This window comes from Notamacropus eugenii, chromosome 2 (genome assembly GCF_028372415.1).
Source record: "Notamacropus eugenii isolate mMacEug1 chromosome 2, mMacEug1.pri_v2, whole genome shotgun sequence".
NCBI classification, from domain to species: domain Eukaryota; kingdom Metazoa; phylum Chordata; class Mammalia; order Diprotodontia; family Macropodidae; genus Notamacropus; species Notamacropus eugenii.
Window position 1 is genome coordinate 212,111,942 of NC_092873.1, and position 16,550 is coordinate 212,128,491.

General features: G+C 35.6%; 1 protein-coding gene across 2 annotated transcripts in view; it reads right to left on the reverse strand.

Annotated features, from left to right (window-relative positions):
- The window catches only part of PTPRK (protein tyrosine phosphatase receptor type K), a 739,357-nt gene that overhangs the window by 10,448 nt on the left and 712,359 nt on the right, over positions 1-16,550 (reverse strand). For both annotated transcript variants that reach the window (XM_072643296.1, XM_072643295.1), the window contains exons 22-29: positions 13,625-13,779; positions 7,901-8,036; positions 7,516-7,665; positions 6,239-6,412; positions 3,180-3,311; positions 2,912-3,037; positions 1,043-1,206; positions 183-318 (exon numbers count right to left, since the gene is read on the reverse strand). In XM_072643296.1, the coding sequence (XP_072499397.1) occupies positions 183-318; positions 1,043-1,206; positions 2,912-3,037; positions 3,180-3,311; positions 6,239-6,412; positions 7,516-7,665; positions 7,901-8,036; positions 13,625-13,779 (1,173 nt within the window). The remainder of the gene's footprint in view (positions 1-182; positions 319-1,042; positions 1,207-2,911; positions 3,038-3,179; positions 3,312-6,238; positions 6,413-7,515; positions 7,666-7,900; positions 8,037-13,624; positions 13,780-16,550) is intronic.

The window sequence follows — 16,550 nt, forward strand, 5'->3', positions numbered from 1 at the left end:
GGCATACCATAGAAAAATAACAATGAACTACTGATGCTCTCTGGGGTAAGAAACAGCCCAGAAAGATTCATACTAACCCCACTGACACATTTGGTGTCCTTATATAATGGTGAAGGAAGTCAGAATAGGCCTGATTTCTCAAGTTTCTCTAAGCTATAAGATTCTATGATTAGATGACTTACCGGAGCTTCCACCATGTTTGGTTTACTGTTCCGTAAGGTTTTGACAGCATGGAAAACATCAACAACATTCTGTCTTTTCACCATTTCCACAACAATGCCTATGGCACAGAACATTCCACTTCGTCCTCCACCATTCCTGAAGGAAGACAAGGAAGAAAAGACAGAAAAGTGAGTGATAGCATTAACTGTCACACTTTTTGTAACGACAACTCAGGCCAACCTATGTGTCTACAAAGCGGTAAGCACAATATCGATTCCCTCAGAAAACTCTATTTCTTTTTGTCTCCTCTCTTAATTTGGGTAGGGAGAAGGGTGGGGGAAGCAGTGTTTGAAGGTAGTATGACAGTGTAGAGGTAGACTCAAATCCAAGAAAATCTGCATCAAATCCTACTGACACCTACTGACTGTGTGAGTGGGAAAGTCATTATATCTTGCAGTGTTGTAAGCAATTCTTGGAGACTATATTGCAAATAAAGTGTTGAGCTGCCTCGCCAGAGAGAGATATCCATATCAATAATATTCCTAACCCAAGAATTCTTGCTTATGATGTCTGATGGACTGCCAACTGGGAAATTGGATGTTATAATACGGTGTCAAACAAAAACAGGAAAAAGGAAACTACAAAGAAAAGAATCTGGAAAAACAACTTACATAATACACTGAATACAAGAGCACATTATCTTGACACCCCAAAAGGGGTCATTAGAGAAGTGAATTATAGGACTTAGGACTATGAAGTAGGAAAAAAGAATAAAAGAATGTAGCCCAGTTTGTAAGAGGAGTTGGTTGCTAGTGCAAGGTCAAACAGGGTTAATCATGAAGTCAATGCAGTTCCAATGTGACCAAAATGCCATACTCACAGACAATGAATGATGGTCCGTCCCTCCCCTTCATCGCACTCCTCCTGCCATTTTTCAACCTGCAGTATCAGCTTCAGGAATGATCTTTTGGATCCAGGGACTTCTCGGTGAGAAGCCCACCCTAAATACTGAAACTGCTGTACCATTAGATACCCTTCTTGTGGCTGTAGAAGAAAAAAAATCTTAAGAAAATAAACTGTGATTGCGACTGCTACTAATAGACAGAATATAAAACTCATTTGATATCACATCATAAATTATGTTTATAATAGAAAAAAATCTCCCTGGTTCAGATACAAATTGTCCACAGGCAAGCACAATAATGTGTCTCATCAAAAATATTAAAAATCCCTAAAGCATGGATCAAGTGGTATCATGCAAGAGATTCAACTGATGGCACTATGACCTAATTTGTGTTTTTACATAAAAACCTATTACCAAGATACAAAATATCTACATATTTTTTTAACTGAAAAACTGCCCCCAAAAAGTAGATTTCAGTTGTAGTTCTGAAATTTTCTTATGATACACACTTTTTTAGCTCTATGTCGAAATAGTTTTTCTCAGTGAAAAATCTTTCCAAAGCAAATGACTTGATAGATGTGCAGACATAATCAAGTTTCATCTAAGTAAGCATTTAAAATGTATACAAATGCTATTATTTTTATTGAAGAGAGTATTTTAAGGTTTTCCTTTATAAGGAAGAGTAGAATTGAGTATTGGTGATTATGGTACAGAATGTCTATCAGAACTTCTAAAAATGTTTCTCCACTAAGGTCCTACACCTCAAAGTCTCATCTTGGTACCATGGTGACCCTGGAACCTAGAAAGTCATGGCAACTGAACAAAAGCTAAGGCAGGTTTTACCAAGTTGGAAAGGCTTTCAGTGACAGAGTGTGCATCTTCTGAGGATCAGACTTACCAAGCTTAGAGAGTCTTGTCATCAGAAAGTTGCACAGAGATAATGAATATTTCTGGCCCAAGTAATACAGGAAACACTCTTAAGGTATGTGGGAGAGTTGCAAACTATGTGGGTAGAAGCAGTATGTGCATTGATAAACGTTATGAATTCTTTAAAGTAAAAAAGAGTTAACTATGCTGAAATACAGCAGGTACCAATTGTGGAGATCTCTGAAATGATACATAAACTAAGCACAGATTCAAGTACTTTTACCAATATATTTAGGACCCTAGCGAAAAAAAACTCATTTCTCTTTAATATCTAATTGGAGATGACATACTTCAAAAAATACTCCTTTTTTATGCTCCACTTTTTCTTGGCTATATTTAAAGATGTAACTAACTTTACTGTATATATATTTGGAAAAAGAGAGAACATGATATCTTAATATATTATTCAAGGAAAATGTAGGGGGTCCCACTATAGGCTGGTACTGAAAATGATTGGAATGCTACTGTTCCTAACAAATCAGAGTCACTCTACTGTCTGGAACTTCATAGGTGAACATTTCTGTTATTTTATCAAAATGCCTTTTTTGAAATGAATGATAATCCTGATGAAACATGCAGTCATTCCCGACATGGTAAACATGTGCTCATGGGCCAGGATAAGGCTACCGACATCTAATGGGGTAAGTAGATTTGAACTGAGATTTCCAGAAGTAATAAACTACCATAAAAATTCACTAAGAAAACTAGCTTCCAACTGTCAACATTTCTGTTTGTAGGATGCATATTTTACTCTGACACTAAAGCACTGAATGACTACTAGCCTCAGCACTGAATAGGTGATGTTTATTAAATTTTTTCCCTTGGTGTCTGAATAGAATTACACTACACCATTAATATTATCTCAACTCATGATATCCTGAAGCATCCCAGTTAGAATGACTAGTTAGAATAGCTTACCCTTGTGAGATTGCATATCCTAAAAATTCTGTTGATCACATCACAATCCATTGCACAGGACATGCATTCGACTTGAATAGGCCCATATCGCAACATGCCTTCTTCAGGCCAGTACTGTGGGCAGCCCTAGAAGATGAGTATTGTGGAAGGAAATGAAAACGGTGATTTGGCTTTTAAATTTACAAGGTGCAAAGAGAACTGTAGTACTACAGTATGATTTTAGAAAATTCAGTGCATATAATACAACAACCACAATATGGTCATCAACCTGGGTCAAGTCGACTTCGTTTAACATCACAATGGAGGTACAGCCATAATCATATACTAATCTCCAGAAGTCTTTCACAGTGTTTGGCAGAGGGTACTGTGTGACAATGAAAGCAGCGGGCTGTCTGTAACTCTGTAAAGAAACAAGGTGGACAGGGAGCATTAGGGCTGTAGATCCAGGAGCTAAAACAATACACTTCACCTGAACACAAATCAGGTAAAATAGTCTCATATCCAACTCCAGTAAAGCTGTTACTCCATCCAGAGTGTTTTCAGTTACAGCCTCTCTAGTTCAGTGTAACCAGGCACTTTGGCTTCCAGATAGTATCAATTAGGATTCTACCCAGGCAGCCAGGAACAAAATCCAACTTCAACTTTATACTCAACATATACCAGAGTGCCTGGAACATAGGTGCTTAAAAATGCTTATGGAGGGGGTGAATGAATGTGGAGAAAAGAAGAATGACAGAGCTTCTTTATGACTCTTCTCACGGTCCCCTAGGATCCACTGAAAAGGAAGAAACCCATTAAGCATTCTTATTTTCTCTTCCATAGGCAACGATGTAAGCACCTAGTCAATTCACTAAGATGGATGCACCATTTCCTTAATGCTGATCTAAGTTATCAGTGTACTGCTAACTCATTTGCAACATAATATCTTGAATATTTCCAAATAGTATTGCAGGAATTGATCCTGTGTCTGCTAAGCATGCTGCCATAGAGGAATGTCATTAACTCGCTTTTTTCTGAGTTTGATGCATCCCATAGGATTACTTCTAGATGGTCTTTTGACTCTATATAGAGAATGGAAGTAGAAGAACTTGAGAGGAGCAATATATACATATGGTTTAGCATAGGCCCTACATTTCCAATACTTTTATCATTTTCTGCTGTTATTGTCACTTCTCTTTTAATTTTGGGGTGTAAAAAAACAGTAATGGTGACACTCTTTTTGTAGTAGGACAGAAATGGAAACAAAGTTGGTGTCCAACAACTGGAGAATAAACAAACTGGTATGTAACAAAATAAAATATTATTGTGCATAATAAGGATGGGGGAAAAAACCCATGATATTTTACATGAACTGATACTGAATAAAAGAAATAGAACTACATAATCTATATAATTCATACAATGCAATTGAAAATATCATTTAAAAGAAGTTGAGCTCTGAGTCATGGAAACCCAGTAACACGTCTCAAGGTCAGATCATGAAATATATTTCCCCTTCCTGGTGGACCAGTGTGGAACTACAAGAGTAGATTGTGGCACATAACGCTGTCATTCACTGATTTACTTTTGTTTAACTTTTTATTTTTTACAAGGGAGGGTTCAGTTCCAGTGTTGGGAGTGAGAAATTGGGAGGTGGCTTATTCAAAAATGACTGTGAGATATAAACAAGGCAGAAATTAAATGTATTTAAAAATGTTGAGTTGCTGATACATCAGTACACTCAATGACTAAACTAGGCGGGCAACTGAAATGAAATGTAGGATTGAAAAAAAGTTCAAATAGTACACTGTAGTCACTACAAAATTTCTTTTATACATCTCCAGCCCAGCTTCTTTTCTGAGTGAACCTTCACCACACCAACATTAGTGTTGCTTGTGTGGATAGAATTGTCTTCCACAAACCCATAAATTCAAGATACCCCCAAATTGAGCATATTTTACTCTAAACCTGCCCTTCATACTAATGTAATTGTCATTGGCATCTCCATTCATGCCCAGTGTCCTGTCTTCAATATCTTGAAATTTTGTCTTCTTCTTCCATCTCTGAAGACTAAGCAGTCACCAAGTCCTATGTAATTCATGTCTATAGTATCTCTTGCATTTGTCCAGTACTTTTTCTTTTTTTGCATTGCCAATGCCAAAATATAAGTCCTCATTATCAGCCATCTGGACCATTTCAATAGCCTCCTAATAGGTCATTGTGTATTCACTCTTTCACTCTTTCCCTTCTCCATGTCATCCTCAAGTCATTCGGTTGCCAGAATAATTTTTCTTACGTATAGATTTAATCATATTACTTCTTTTGTTTTCAAGCTCTTCAGTAACTCCCTATTGCCTTGTGAGTAAAATTCAAATTCCTTGGCCTGACACACAAAATACTACATGGTGGAAACTTTCCAGATTTGTGGAAAAGTTCTTTCGTCTATGTACTCTACTTTCCATTTAAATTCCCCTGTACATATCCTAGGGCATCCATCCATATTATCCTTGGGTTACAATTAAGGGCTTGAGTTAAATCACTAGGTTTACTTAGGAGTTTCAGCTATGAAATATTTCTTTGGAGATCACCTGAGGGGATAAGGAAGAAGGTCCAGGCCTTACAATGCAATATAAAGAACTAAGAAATAGATGAGAGAAATACTAGGCAAAAAATTCTATGTTGGTGAGAACTTTCTCCAATACTTTTGTTTCCTTTCTAAAGAATTTTGTACTTCTTTCATTCCTTCCTGATCTAGTTTTGCTAATGAATTCGATATTTAGGCTGCATGCTTGTTCGTTAGTTGTTATGTAAGCGATTCTCAGACAATCAGAATCTAGATACATGTAGAATTTTCTTTAGGATCCTAGAGGTTCAAATCTGCCTTGTCTACAACAAACATCTGATCAATTAAGAATTGATTTGAGGTTATATAATCTTTCCTAATATGAAGACCCAAAGAAATATTTGTTAACCATAACTGTTAGGTCATAAAGTGTTAGAGATTAGAGATTCCTACTTAATATTTCATATTTTAGTCAATTATTTACTGTATTCAAAACAGATCTACATAATGTTTTTCTCTGAAAAAAAGGAGATAAAAATAACTTCTAGGCAGATACTCAAAAAGAATAGGAGAATTTCCTGTCAAGTTATGAATATTTTAGTTCCCTAAGTACCTTTTTAGTGAAAAACTCCAAAGTAATTCTTAAGAAAAAGAATTACTACTTCAAAAATATTAATGGTTTTCCATTGTAGGATTAATTTGCTGAAGAAGAAAACCAGTAAGTGCTCCTTCTCATTATGCATCTTTCTAAGGCACTCTACATGAACAAAGAACGCGTCTCTTACATCCATAAGAGCGGCATTGATGTAGTTACTGCTCTCCCCGTCAATAGTAATTAAGAAAGGCAGACATCTGTCAGGTGGCAGCATATCCATGAAGCGGTTCTTGTCGTGGTTCCTTGGCAGGCAGGCTATGCTGCAATCCTCTGCTTGTAGTCGAGGAGTTACAGAATTTAAGGTCTAAAGAAAAAGGGAAATCCCAGGTTAAAACACAGTGACTTTCACGCAATCTGGTGCAAGAAGTGTACAAAATGATGGCATCCACCAAAGTGGCAAGTTGATAGACTTTTTGGGTAAGACTAATGAAGCCTGAGACGTTGAAAAATCATATAACACACCCTGTCTCTCTGTTTTTGATGTACCCTCACTAAAAAAGAATAAGGAAAAATTTAAGAACACAACAATGTGCCAAAAAACTCTATTCTGCACAAAAGAAAAATCAAACCAACAAATTCAAGGTCATCAGCCCACATTTAAGTCAGCAGGTAAAGCATAAACAAAAGGAAGAGTTCCATATTTTTAGGAGGCACCATGGTCTAATTCAGGGGTTCTTAACATTTTTTTGTATGTATCACAGACTTCTTTGGCAGTCTGGTGATGCCTATGGATCCTTTCTCAGAATCATGCTTTTGAATGCATAAAATAAAACATACAGGATTACAAAGGAAACTATTGAAACAAAGATGTATTTTCCCACTACCCAAATTCACAGACCTTCTAAAATCTATCACTGAACTGGGGTTCATGGAACCCAGGTTAAAAATTCCTGGTCTAGTGGAAAGAGCACTGGGTGGAGAGCCAGGATACTATGGCTCTGGAGTTAGCTCTTCATCTTAGTAAAACCATATATCTGTAGGCACGCTATGATGTTAGTGAAGTACTGGGGTTATCCACAAGAAAGGAACATAACCTGCTTCTACAATAATTAATGAGGTTGGATTCTACAATATGATGAGGGATACATAAGGTCAACTTTGTAAGATTGCAGGAGAGAAAACGGATTGTAAATATACATGAATCACCAATGTAGTTGTTTTATTTTTAATGTTCCTTATTTTACCCACAAATCCTTTGTGTTTGAACTTACATGTCCTTCAAAATACAAGACAGCAGAGCTCATTAATATTAAAATGACTTCATAACATAGATAATGAAAAAAAATCAAAGAAAATAAGGTTAAAGGTTGTGAATTTGATATAAAAGATCTCATTCAAAAAATTCAGAGTACCCAGAAATAATGTCTTGAGTTGCTTATATGAAGAACCCTTAGTAATTGCAAATACCTGAAATTCATCTTTGAGATGTGATGAGTTAGTCTGGGAGTCTATTCTAATCATATCAAAATATGCAGCTTTGAATTCACAGACAGGTATGGCAGTTTCTCCACATAAGCAGGCTTCCAGAATGGCATCATGAATAAAAATGTACTGTTCCTATCAAAAGAAGAAAAAGGAAGAAAGTATTAGGGAATTTTAATATTTTTTTCTTTATCCAAGGGTAAAGAACACAAAGAGTTCTTTTTATGTAACCTTTCTGAAGGGCACTTATATTTTTCTACAAACATGTAAGATTTGTGATTCCAAGAAAAAAAACAAATAAACCAACCTACCATCTTGTTTGATAAAGATTAGAAAGCAATAGATCCACTAGAGATCAACCAATGTTTACCTCTGTTTGAACCATGTTGATGCGACGAGAACGGAGGGCTTTGACACAGTTGTAAATGTCTACCACACCCTCTCTTTCAGCCATGTCCAGCATGATGTCAATGACTATGTAACATCCGGTTCTTCCAGCCCCAGCACTGAAAAGAGATTATGCAACAATTATAGTTGTCTCTGATGATCATCCAAGGCCTCTTTCACATTCACACAGGCAGGATCATTGTAGTGTACCAAAATTCCATTTCCTTTTTAAATCAATCCATCTCTCTACATCATGGTATCACTAGATACAAACTCAACTGAAAACACAGAACACTACACACAACTAATAAATACATATAAAAAAATACCATCTGCTCTGGTTTAATAGGTTAAATTGCTAACTATGGAAAATTCCATCAAAATCCATTACATCATTATTTCATGTATTTAGACAAACTAGAGATGAAGCAATCTTATGTGAATTACAACTCCATAAAGAAAAAGTGTGAGCTAACAGTGAGCCTTGGACCTGACTGTTAATCCTGTCCTGACACCAGTATTATCAAATGATGTCACTGTGTATGTACTTGATTTCCTCTCTCTTCCTACACACACACAAAAAAAGACAAAAAACCCCAACAAACCATGGACACAATCAACCACAAAAGGGAGGAAAACTACCATAACTATGCCTGTAATAATGGGGAGGATTCTTTGATGCTGAAACAATGGGATGATTCATTCAATTCAGTGACACAAGTCAATCAATTCATTCAAAAGAATTAAGGACTGAATAGGTTTATTTGGATTAATTCAGACAAACACCTAGGTCACTGACTTGATATTTCATTTTCTAATCAGTTCCTGGGTCATAACTCTGGAAATAACTGTGTCATAAATGAGTAAAATCATCCAGGGCTTACAAATTAAATCAAGCCTCTTGAATTTGAGGTAGAAACAAATAAAAAAATAGCCATGACAATTTGTACAGTATGCGTATGTACATATATACACATATGCACACATATTAATTTTCCATTACAAAGGAAAGTATTTCATTCTGTGCAAAGACTAAGAAATTTTCTAAGGACTGGGATTGGTTGTAAGCAGAATTAAGGATTATTGTCAGATTTTACCCAAGAAAACAGGACATTCTATATCATAAGTAAGTCTCTTTCATTTCAAAGAAACTCATTTTGCACTCTAAGAAAAGAAAAAGTAGTGGACACAATTATATTTTAAAAAAATAATCCAAACCTTGAAAAGTAAAGAAATTTTCAATTTGAATAATGGCACTGTCTACAAATTGTGAATATTGTATTCTCCCTCTATTATGTGCTGAGAACTGCAAATAACACAAACAAAATGACCACGTTCTTAGAACTTAAAGACATGCCACCTAGGCCTGGGTAAACTGAAGGACTTGGAAGGTTCTGTGGGAGCTGAGGGTGGAAGAGGAATGAAGAGTGCCACAGAGAAGGGGAAAAGGCCATTGTTAGACGGTGACTTCATTTCCCAAAACGCATGACTAAGTGTGATTTGATAGACTGCCCTCTCCCCCCCAACCCCAGGGGCAATGCTTCTTCAGTTTTATAACAGAAGCTATTAGAGAAAAAGAGAAGTCCCTTTACTCTGTCGATCTGTTTTCTTGTAATTCACCTTTTATAAAGCTGGACTTGAAAGTGGAAAATAACACCTCTGAAAACAGAAACTTAACTGAAAATCTCAGAGCATCCCCTTGATCATGGAAATCCTAAGATGTGAAACGTTTTGTGACAAACCAACGGATCCCTCCATTGAAGGTCTGTTTTTTCTCAGGCTCTAAATTCTTTGCTTTATCTATTAACATTATTCCACTGATGCTTGGATTGAGAGACCATTGCTTCTTCAGAAACTTAAGCAAAAGAGCCTTCCTGCTATCATAAGAGCTCTCCTTTTTTTTCTTCACAAGAGTTCACATTTTTATTTTTTATAACTATTTAAAGTTTTGAGTTCTAAATTCCATCCATCCCTCCCTCCCTTCCCTACCTCTTCCCTGAGATGAAAAGCTATTAGACATGTACCATTATGTAAAACATTTCAATATTGATGATTTTGTACAAGAAGACTTAAATAAAAGAAAAACATGAAAGAAAGAAAGTGAAAAATAACATGCTCCAATCTGTATTCAAACAATATCAATTCTTTCTCTGGAGGCAGATAGTATACTTCATCATTAGTCCTTTGCAATTGTCTTGGATCACAGTATTGCTGAGAATTGCTAAGTCATGCAGTTCTTCTTTGAACAATATTGCTGTTAGTGTGTACAATATTCTCCTCGTTTGTTTACTTCATTATGCATCAGTTCATGTAAGTCTTTGTAGGTTTTTCTAAAATCATCCTGCTTGTCATTTTTTATAGCACAATAATTTCTATTACAATCATATGCCACAAACTTGTTTAGCCATTCCCCAATTGATGAGCATCCCTTTGATTTCCAATTCTTAGCTATCACAAAAAAAGCTGCTATAAATATATTTGTACAAACAGGCCCCTTTTCCTTTTTTGGGATGTCTTTGAGATAGAAATCTAGCTGTGGTATTGCTGGATCAAAGGGCATATGCACAGTTTTATAGCCCTTGGAACCTAATATCAAATTGTTGTCCATAATGGTTGGGTTAGTTCTTTACTCCACCAACAGTGCATTAGTGTCCCAATTTTCCCACATTTTCTCCAACTCTAACATTTTCTTTTCATGTTAGACAATCTGATAGGTATGAGGTGGTACCTAAGAGTTGTTTCATTTTGCATTTCTCTAATCAGTAGTGATTTAGAGCATTTTTTCATATGTCTATAGATAGCTTTGATTTCTCTGTCTGAATGTTCTTCGACCATTTATCAATTGGGAATGACTCATAGTTTGACAAATCTGACTTAGTTCTCTATACATTTGAGACATTTGCAAAAATTTTCCCCTAGTTTTGTTTTGTTTATAGTTGCGGTTGCATTGGTTTTGTTTGTGCAAAAACTTTTAAAATTGTATACAATCAAAATGATCTGTTTTATATTTTGTAATGCTCTCTATATTTTCTTTGGTCCTAAATTCTTTCCTCCCCATAAATCTTACAGATAAATTATTCCATGCTCTCTTAATTTGCTTATGGTGTCACCCTACAGGTGTAAATCATGAACCCATTTTGACTTTATCCTGGTACATGATGTGAGATACTGGTCTCGACCTAATTTCTGCCATATTGTTTTCTACTTTTCTCAGTAGTTTTTGTCTAATGATGGGTTTTTGTCCCAAGAGCTTGGATCTTTGGGTTTATCAAATGCTAGATTACTATGGCCATTTACTATAATGTAATTTGTATCAGATCTATTCCTTTGATCCACAACACTATTTCTTAGCCAATACCAAATTGTTTTGATAACTATTACAATACAATGTGAGATCTGGTACAGCTAGATTGTCTTTATTCACATTTTTTTTCATTGATTCTCTGGATATCCTTGAGCTTTTGTTCTTCCTGATTAATTTTGTTCTTCCTGATTAATTTTGCTATTATTTTTTCTAGCTCTATAAAATAATTTTATGATTGATTGTTATGGCACTGAAGAAATTGCTTAATTTAGGTAAGATTGCCATTTTTATTGCATTGATTTGGCTTAACCATGAGTGATTAACTTTTTCTGATTGTTTACATTTGACCTTATTTGTGTGAAAAGTGTTTTATAGTTGTTTCGTATATTTTCTGGGTTTGTCTTGACAGGTACATTCCCAAGTATTTTATATAGTCTCTTGCTGCTGAACTTTGCTGATAATATATAGAATTGCTTATGATTTCTATGAGTTTATTTTGTATCATGCAACTTTGCTAAAATTTATAATTTCAAGTAGTTTTTTAGTTGATTCTCTAGGATTTTCTAAGTATAACATCATATCATCTGCAAAGAGTGATAGTTTTATTTCTTCATTGCCTATTCTAATTCCTTTAATTTCTTTTTCTTCTCTTATTGCTTGAGCTAACATTTCTAGTACTATATTGAATAATAATGGTGCTAATGGGCACCCTTGCTTCACACCTGATCTTAATGGAAAGGCTTCTAGCTTATCCCTGTTACAGATCATGCTTGCTGATGGTTTGGGATAAATATCACTTATCATTTTAAGGTAAGCTCCCTTTATTCCTATTCTCTAGTGCTTTTAATAGGAATGAATGCTCTATTTTGTCAAATGCTTTTTCTGCATCTTTTCAGATCATCAGATGATTTCTGTTGGTTTTTGTTATTGATATGATTAATTATGCTGTTAAGTTTTCCCTAATATTGAACCACCCCTCCATTCCTGGTATAAATCCCACCTGGTCATAGCTGTAATGTCTTTGCTAGTATTTTATTAAAAAATTTTGCATTAATATTCATTAGGGAAATTGGCTACAATCTTCTTTCTCTGTTTTGGCTCTTCCTGGTTTAGGTATTAGCACCATATTTTTGTCATAAAAGGAATTTAATAGGACTCCTTTATCTATTTTTTCAAATAGTTTATATAGTATTGGGATTAATTGTTCTTTAAATGTTTGGTAGAATTTGCCTGTGCATCCATCTTGTCTTGGGGATTTTTTCTTAGGAAGTTCATTGATGGCTTGTTCAATTTCTTTTTCTAAGACTGGTTTATTTTATTTTTTCTTCTGTTAATCTGGGTAACATATATTTGTAGACATTCATCCATTTAATTTAGATTGTCAAATTTATTCACATATAAATGGGCAAAATAGCTCCTTAACAACTGTCTTAATTCATAAGAACTCTCTTGACAGCTCTCTCCTTCCTTTTCTTCCCTGCAATCCTTAGGCTTTCCTGACTATCTTTAATCCTTTTTCGCGAGTTGAGATAAGAGACCTATTTGGAAAGTTCATCAGATTTCTTTAGAAATTATTTGACTTGTAATCTTTCAAAGTGGTACATAGTATCTGACCTCCCTGCATTACCTCTGTTTTATTTGGAGTTTTAATTTTCCTTTCCCTTTTGTATAATCTCACTTGAATTCTTTTTTTAGGTTCCATATATATGAAGAGAAAAGAGATACCACCAAAAAGTTCCCCAGAGTAGCTTGTGACGTGGGAAAAGATCTGCAGAACCTGGGTTTATTTTCTGGTGACCTCTCAAAATAAATCCATCTGCTATGTTTTTAGTGGCTCTTGATGCTTGTTTTAAGCTAAATTTCTAATCAAAAGAAAGTTTGAACATAATGTGGACAGTACTCTGGTATATATTGGTTGGAACTCATTTATGTTGTTTTCTGGGTCCTCTAATGCATTTTTAAAAATAGTTGTTCTGCTGTGAAATTTCCTGCAATCTGTGTCTATTTAGTAACTCTGTCTCATATTGAATTTTAACAGCTCAGGTTCTACTGGGGATTTACTAGATTTGTGGGGGGAAAACACTATTACAACAGACCATTTCATCTAGCATGGGATTTGCAAAAACACTCATAGGAAAACAATACAGATGTTGCCGCTGAAAGGCAATTCCCATTGGTTTCTCTGCGAAAAACATGCTCATACCCTGAGATGAATACATTCACATATTTATCCTCTAATTTATATCTCATGTACAGCTAAACTTCAAGTCAATATGCTTTAACCTCATCTGAGACCTTTCAAAGAAAAGTCAAAGGTTTTCCTGCATACTATGAGCTAAAGCTTATCAAGAACACATGAAGCTCTCTCTTTAAACTGCTAGTCCCTTTGTTTCCCACACATACCTGCAGTGCACCACAATGGGCCCAGCACTGGGTGGGTTAGATACTTTGACTCGACGTATAAATGACAGCAGACCTGTGGCATGGTATGGCACACCATGATCTGGCCAGCCAGTAAAGTGAAACTGTTTAACTTCACGGATTTCATTGTATCCTCTCTGTGAAAAGACAAAAAAAGAGGGTTTCAAATATCAATCTATGCCCATCCAAAACACAATCTGACATGCTAGATCCAATTAAAACCAACAATACATGCTATTCTACTAACAAGGATATTTTGTACAAAAAAGGCAATGGCCATGAGGATGTACCATGGCCTGAGCTTATTCCCCATCTCCAACTCCCTCCACCCCACCACAGGTCAACAGATTGGTGGAAGCAGCACTTTCTAAGAGAATATAAATTCAAAGTTTAGTCTTGACATGTAACTAATCAAATAACCCTGGGAAAGTCATTTAAACTCTTGGAGCCTCCATTAACTCATCTGTAAAATGGGGATAATAAAAACACTTGCTCTAGCTACCCTCAGAGGATTCTTTGAAGGATAATACTTTGTGAACATTAAAAAGTGCTAAGTAAATGTGAGTAAGGATCATCACTGGCAATATCATGTTGTAACTAGGTAGTCTGAAGCAATATATGTGTAAACTGTATATCTCTATCCAATTTGCTCCTTAATTTAAATGATCTTATAAAAAAATCATCAGGGAAACAATAATTGAGAAAACCTAATGCTTCCCTGACCCACCTACTTAGTACCTCGAGGATAAATTTATAAAGAAACTAACTGATGACTTAGAAATTTTCTGTTAGAAGTATCTACTTACAAATAGCTTTGTGATAGTGTGTTAGTGTGTGTGTGTGTGTGTGTGTGTGTGTGTGTGTAATCAGCTTGTTTTATGATGTGGAAAAATACACATATAGCTAAATAAATCTTTAGGAAGATTTTCTGTGAATTCAATGAAATGATGAAATATACAACGTATACTTCTTACATTTAGTTAAAAAAAAATAAAAATCTAAAGAGCCAATAATTTGCAAGCCTTTCTCATACTTCACTATATATTAATGGACGTTTGATTTTACAGATAATGGTGCTCTCAATGATTCAGGTGGATAGGATGTTATAAAGAACAATAAAAAGAAAACAGTGCAAGTCAATTCTCATTGTGTTTCTCTTTTCTCTGCTGGGAAGAATGACCTCAAAGCAGGATATAATAGAACAAAAATACGAGGAGGGAGTTGATACTAAGACATGTAAAATAATTTTAAGAAAGCATCAAAATGTCCTTGGTGACTTCAATTCACCTGGCCCAGAGGAACTATATCCATGAGTACAGAAATAACTGATAGATGTGGTTCTGTTTTGTTTTTTTTTAAATCATTGTCAGTAAAAAAGGAAAGTACTTCGCAAATAGGAGTGGCATCATGACATGGACAAATTTTTCAAAAAAGTGAAGAGAACATGTTGCTTGTCTTTCATGCTCAAAGAGGACAAAAATGACATGATGTCGAGGTGAATGTATAATGTGTTTAGCTGTGGCTGATCATACCACTATGAGCTCAGAAGGCTCTACCACAGGTTGGGCATGAATAGTGTGTATTTGGGAGGGGGATATCTCTAAATTTGCACATCTTCTGTTTCTTTTGAGCTATTATGATCCTGCTTTGTTCATAGAACACAATGCCTTCTTTGATGTGAGCATCCCATGCTGGGTGGTCCTTTGCCAGTGTCTCCCACATCATGAAGTCTATTCCAAAGTTCTTTAGAGAGACGTTGATTGCTTTTTCTGACCTGCTAACGAGCATTTTCCTTGTGTGAGTTCTCTGTAAAATAGTGTTTTAGGCAAATGTTTGTTTGGCATTCAAGCAATGTGGCCAGCCCATCAGAACTGTAATCTCTGCAGTAGACTTTGAATGCTTGACAGTTCACCTCAAGAAAAGACTGAAGTGTCTGACATCTTCAGAATCTTCCTAAGACAATTCAAATGGAAGCAATTCAATTTTCTGGCATGGTGCTCGTAGACTGTCCAGATTTCACTGGCATCCTCTCAAAAAGCCAGCACAAATCTGTAGAACTTCAGTCTGATAGGCAACCTAATACCTCTTCTCTCCTACACTTTTTTTTTTTGAGCTTCCTAAATTCTGAGCTACTTCTGGCAATACGTCCATCAACTTTATCATCTATATAGACATCCTTGGAAAGTAGACTGCCAAGGTAAGGAGACTTATCCACAGGATTCAAAATTTCTCCATTTGTTGTAACTGATGGTTCCATGTTTGGATGGTGTAGGGCTGGTTAGTAGAAAACTGCTGTTTTCTTGGGGTTGCAAACCAAAATTAGAACAGACAGCAGAGAATCATACATATTTTATTGGGAAAAAAACAAAGCCCTCTAATGAATACAGAACTTGACTTTGATTTTAGAACATTACACAGTTGGTTAGTGAGCATCTAGAAAAAGAAGCAGTTATCTACTATTTTGCAAGAATTGGAAGGGTTGTAAAGTGCTCTATATCTCATCTGATCCTCACAACAACCATGAGAGGTAGATGTTATTTTATCCTCATTTTACAGAGGAATACATGAGGCTGAGGGATATCACTCAACTTATTAAGTATCCAAGGTGGGATTTGAACTTCACCATGCCTAGTGTTCTTATCCAATGAGCCACCTAGGTAACACCATGGCTTGAACAAAGATAGGTTATGCCAGATTGTAAATTTTTTTTGATATAATTTTTAAACTAGTTGATGATGGAATACTCTAAATATAATTTACACTGTTTATTTAGTGAGGCATGTCATACAGAACACTTTACTACTCTTGTGGAAATATGGAGTGATGTGGACTAGATGATAATATATTTAGATGGATGTGGAAGCTAGCAGGAGCTTTCAGGGATCTATGCTTAGTCCTCATCTTACCA